The sequence below is a fragment of the Kryptolebias marmoratus genome, linkage group LG8 (genome assembly GCF_001649575.2).
Source record: "Kryptolebias marmoratus isolate JLee-2015 linkage group LG8, ASM164957v2, whole genome shotgun sequence".
NCBI classification, from domain to species: Eukaryota; Metazoa; Chordata; class Actinopteri; order Cyprinodontiformes; family Rivulidae; genus Kryptolebias; species Kryptolebias marmoratus.
The window spans coordinates 22,501,543-22,506,727 of record NC_051437.1 but is presented as its reverse complement, the minus strand read 5'-3'; the positions used below and the strand labels follow the sequence as shown (position 1 = coordinate 22,506,727).

Genomic DNA, 5,185 nt, shown 5'->3' with positions numbered 1-5,185 from the left:
ATGATGAGGTTTTAATTTTCTTTTTTTTTCATGTTTTCTTGGTAGAAATGTGAAGACAAACAGAGAGAATGTGGACAAAAGATGCCAAAAAGCTGTTGAGGGGGGGGAAGCAGAGATTGAATCAGGGAGGGAGATAATGGAACGTCTCATTCATTAAAACGTCAACATGTCAAAGACAGCTTTTCTTTTTTAACTTTCTCATCTTTAAAGCACAATAACAAGCTTTCATTGAGCAGCTTTCCAGGAGCCGAGGGATTGTTTACAAGGTGAAAAATCACCATCAAATAAATTCTGGTCACTCCTTGGATGAGTGTTTCTGTTCAGTCATGTGTTAGAAGCAAAATGCTAAAATTATTATTTTGAAGGACTGAGGATATTGAAGTTTATTTACTTTTTCTATTGGATTAACTTTGTTTAGACTGGTGAAATAGTGAACACTGTAATAGCATCAACTAATAAAGTCAGAAAGTCTCCAAATTACATTTTCCAACTATAGTAATTTCATTTTTTGATTTTTTTTTGTGTGTTTTGTTTTAGTCAGGCATTGACATCACAAAGCTCCTGTCTGCAAAGAAGAAACTGGAAGCCAAAAGGAAGAGGCATGAAAAGAAAAATGCCAAGAAAGCCAAGAAAGAGCTCCAGAGGAATGGGGTGAACCTGGTGAGTGAATCCTAAATTCTGAACCTTGATAATCACTTTCCTTCCTGGCCTGCAAACATTTTATTTCTTTATTAGTCATCTAAGATGTTTCTCTCTGCATGAAGCCTCCTTCCTCCGAGCAGGAGGAGAAACATTTGGAACAGCAAATTTATGTCTCCATCGTTGAGGTGGAGGATGAGCCCGACCCCTCGCTACCCAGAGCCATCGTCCTTGACCTCAGCCCTGTAAACTTCCTGGACACGGTGGGAGTCAAGACAATCCAAAGTGTAAGAGCACGTTGCTCACGTGTTACAGCACATAAACAGACTCGTGATTATTCAGAAATGAATACCTGTTCCTCATTGTGACTCTAATAAGACAGATTAGTAAGCTGTTCACATGCATTAAATATGCATTCTGACCCTGAATTAACCCAGATAGTTTCCATCCATCCTTCTCTTTATTTCCTGGCCATGTAACACAGAATGTAGTTCATAAGCATTAAATTATGTTATATTAAATGAACCATTTATATGTTCACCAATCAGACGTTTGCTTTGTGCTGTCATGTCTGTTTCAGATTCGGAGAGACTACGGAGAAATTGGCATCAAAACTGTTCTTGCTGGCTGTCAAAGTAAGTACAGCATCAGACCGATACAGAGAGCTGCGCTGTGGAAGCAGAACAGAAATAAAATACTGAAATTAAAATTTAGGTCAAAAAATGTTTCTATAGCACCTTTTTAAAGCTTAAGTTACAAAGTGCTTTTCATTAAATAAAGATCAATAAAACAAATAACTAACAGCAATAGAAAATGAGAACAAGAAATAATGGAATAAAACCAACTGGAGCTACTTCCAACAAAACTTTGAAATCTTGTAAAATAAGAAGAGATTTCAAAGGGAACCAGAGGAAGTGCTAAAGCTGCTACCAGTGGCTCATTAGGGTCACCATGGTAACCATGCACCTGTGCCTGTTGCCCCCTTACTGCCAAGTTAATGAGAGGCAGACAGAAACCGACTGAAAAGTAAGTCTCAAACATAAAGTAGCGGGGCAAAACCTATGAGTTAGATATCACACACTCTGGTCACACATGTGAACTTTTATGTTTCAGCAGTGTTTTAATTTAGAGCTACCATAAGTTAAATTGACAGTTTTAAAGATAATATATTAATCTTAAATACACAGCAGCTGCGGTCAGTGGAAGTCTGTGTGTGTCCACTCTGTGTTCTGGGGAGATTTGAGAGAAAACCATCAGCCCTATAGCAGCGAGAGACAACAGAAGACAAGATGCCTTTATTTTGAAGTATAATTTCTATATATACTAACAAGAGTTGTGGGAGTAAGAACAGGTAGCAAAAGATTTGAAAGTTTTATGCTTATGCATCCGCACCATAATGAAATGTTGTAGAAATATTAAAATAATGGAAAAATTAGACCTTTCATGATATAAAAAGTCATTTTTGTTGTATTTATGTTGGAGCCACAAACTATAACACAACAGATGTGTTTTTACATTCTAGACCTGCTTAGATCAGTTCCTGGTTTTATTTTCATGCTTTCTGACAGTGTAACACTTTCGTCAAGAAAAGTTTAAAATTGTTTTGAGGACAGGGGTTTCCTAAGTCTGGTCTGATATGGGATTCTGGATCATGTTTAAATAAGAATGAGTCCTCAGTAAAAACTCTAGCATCACTTGTTGTTTTGGTTAATTTAAACATCTCCTCTCAGGTTTTCTTACTTTAAAGACCACAGATTTAGATCTGACAGTTTTTGTCCAAATCATTTGTGGTTCTTTGAACACAAACATTATTACTGACTTTGCTTCTTTCACTCTTGTTTTATTATCTAATTTTATGGCCATGTTTTTACCTTGATTTACTACTTTTATTTTTTATTTCTCTATTTTGTTGCATCTTCTCATCTTCCTTCAGCTTTTCATGCACACCAACATCTGTGTTTTAGTTTTATTCTTTATTGTTGTGTCCAGCCGGTGTGGTGGAGAACCTGCAGACCGGAGGTTTCTTTAATGACAAAGTGACAAAGTCCTGCCTCTTCACCACCGTCCACGATGCTGTCCTGCACTGTCGGACACGAGGCCAAGCTCAAGACGAACTTCAGGTATGAGCATGCATTCATGCATAGTGTAACATTATGACTTAGGAAACCCCTGTCCTCAAAACATTCATGCATGCTCATTCAATCCAGCTGAACATTTCAAGATATGAATGGTTAAAACAGCACAAAGTATGCAGAAATAATTTGACTTCAAAAATAATACAGAAGACACAGGAAAACCAGTGTGAACGCTGACTCATTTTTTATTTATTTTTTGAGGATGTGTGGGAATCTGCTTAAGTTTAGGTCAGTTTTTTGTAGAAGTAAAGTTAAAGTAAAAGAAAACTATTCTTTCGAAACTTGAAGCTCCTTCGCAGAAAGCTGGAAATGACTGAAGTATTTATGAGTTCTGCAAATGTAGCTGCAGGTTTTGCATGTATTTCAGACCCTCAATTGCATTCAGTTAAACAGAGCTAAGTGAGGTCAGACATGCCTGCAGCAGTCATAAGGAGACTCGCATCTAAATTAATTAGAAAAGAACAACTCATTACTGACTGGAGATTGGGGAATTGATTGAGTTCCCTTTGCAGCTTGTGATGTGGAACGGATGCATTAAGCTGCTTCTAATAAATAATGATTAAAATGTCTCTTGTTTTATTGATTCTTCTTATGAAGCCAGTGCATGGCAGAGACTGCAAATTAAACACGCTGAAATGGCTGCATTGAGTAAAAATTCTAAGTTAATGGGTTTTGATGTGGAATTACTTCTTTGTGCACAGCTATACTCAGTGTTTTGCATTTGTTGCATTTCCTTTGTGCAGCAGGATTACTGCTCATCCCAGCACAAACCGTCAGTCTCTGTCTGAAAGGAAATGACTTCTCCGGCTTCTCATTGAGCATTTGTGCCGATCTCAACAGATTTGAACCTGTGTGCTTGTCTGCATGCTTTTCTCTGTGCCTGCCCAGTTTTGGTATTTATTTGTGCATGTGGCTTAATGTTCCTGCTTAATTAGATAAATATAAATATAAAAAAAGATTATTCATTTATAAGCCAGAGCGGGTGTTAGTCTAGATATCGGTCTGCTATAAAAGATAGTTCAGTTTAATCACATGAATTTTACTGTGATGAATGAGGTATTTAAGTTCCTAACAAAAGCAAGCAGGGTTTTAAATTCTCTCCAAAAGCCCATTTAAACTGTAGCTTATTAACTTGAAAGTGAATTAAATGGTGCTAAATGAAGATTTAAAACCACTTCTGAAAACGCTGCATGCTGAGCCACATTTCCAGGCAGCAGCTTCTCAGTTTTATTTTTCCTTATCCTCATTAAATTCTGAGACTGAAACTACATATTTTAGAAAGTCAGACAGTCACAGTTGTTTTTCTATAACTACTGCCTGGTGCTTTTAGGGTTTTTTTGTTTTTTTTTCTTCTTTTCACATCTTTCCTTTCTGCTTCACAGGAGTTGGAGGCAACACATTTCTGAGTCCTGAGAGAAACGAGGGAAGATGTTATACAGAAGTGGGTGTTGGAGGATTTCAGCCTGGGTTTTTTGTATTTTTTTGGTTTTCAGATGTCTACGATTGCTTCTGTTGCAAATACATTTAGTTAAATTACTAAGGTAGATGTTTGATTGTTCCAAAATGAACATATTGAAATAAGGTTTGTTCACAGACCTAAAATATTTGTATTTTAGCTGAATATACATATTTTCTTTCAGTCAGACATTTATTTTAGTTGTTTGGAGGGAGGGCCGGGGGAGCTTCCAGATTGACCAAAATGTTGAACTTTTTAATGTACACTTTATTAAATACTTCAGTTTTACATTATGTTTAAGCTTTATTTGCAGTGTGAGTACATTCAAATAAACTGGGCTTTGTATGGAGACTGTACTGACTTTTTCACAAAAATCAGTTTGTTGCTTAGATAGATATGACCAATCGTTATTGTTCTGTTGTAATGTTCTTCTGAGCTGTTTTAATTTTAAACGTCAACCTGCTGTAATGCATCGTAAAGCCTAAATACAAGGCAGCTTGAAGATTTTATATTTTGAAAAGTGAAAACCTACTAATATGCATATTTATCTGTGTTAAACTAAGATCATCTTATACTTTAGCTGTTTGGTCAAACCTTAAAAAGTAGTGTTATGTGCGATCTCTTACAATGTTGTAAGATGTCACAATCAAAGTGTATAATGTTAGTTATTCTCACCTTCTACCACGTCAAATTTTAGCTCAATATCTGTAAAATTTACTAAATTATAGCCTTTTTTGTGTTTTATAAGGTCGCTTGTCTGTGGCAGACATCTTGAATGGTGTTGACTCTAAAAGTTAATCAGTTGTAGATGTATATCTAATAATTACTTCCTGAAAGTTTCATTAAAATCTGTCCTGTGGTTCATTAGATATTTTGCTAACAGACAGACAGAGTTAACTGGGCAAAGACGGTATCGCTTGCTTTCAGATTTGGAGATAAAATTAGCCCATTTCCT

General features: G+C 36.2%; 1 protein-coding gene across 1 annotated transcript in view; it reads left to right on the top strand.

Moving 5' to 3' along the window:
* Window positions 1-5,185, top strand: part of LOC108233076 (solute carrier family 26 member 6) — a 15,466-nt gene extending 10,281 nt beyond the window's left edge. Inside the window, exons 16-20 of the mRNA XM_017411256.3 lie at window positions 538-660; window positions 765-926; window positions 1,220-1,274; window positions 2,629-2,759; window positions 4,157-5,185. Of these exons, the coding sequence (XP_017266745.1) occupies window positions 538-660; window positions 765-926; window positions 1,220-1,274; window positions 2,629-2,759; window positions 4,157-4,180 (495 nt within the window). The 3' untranslated portion in view covers window positions 4,181-5,185. The remainder of the gene's footprint in view (window positions 1-537; window positions 661-764; window positions 927-1,219; window positions 1,275-2,628; window positions 2,760-4,156) is intronic.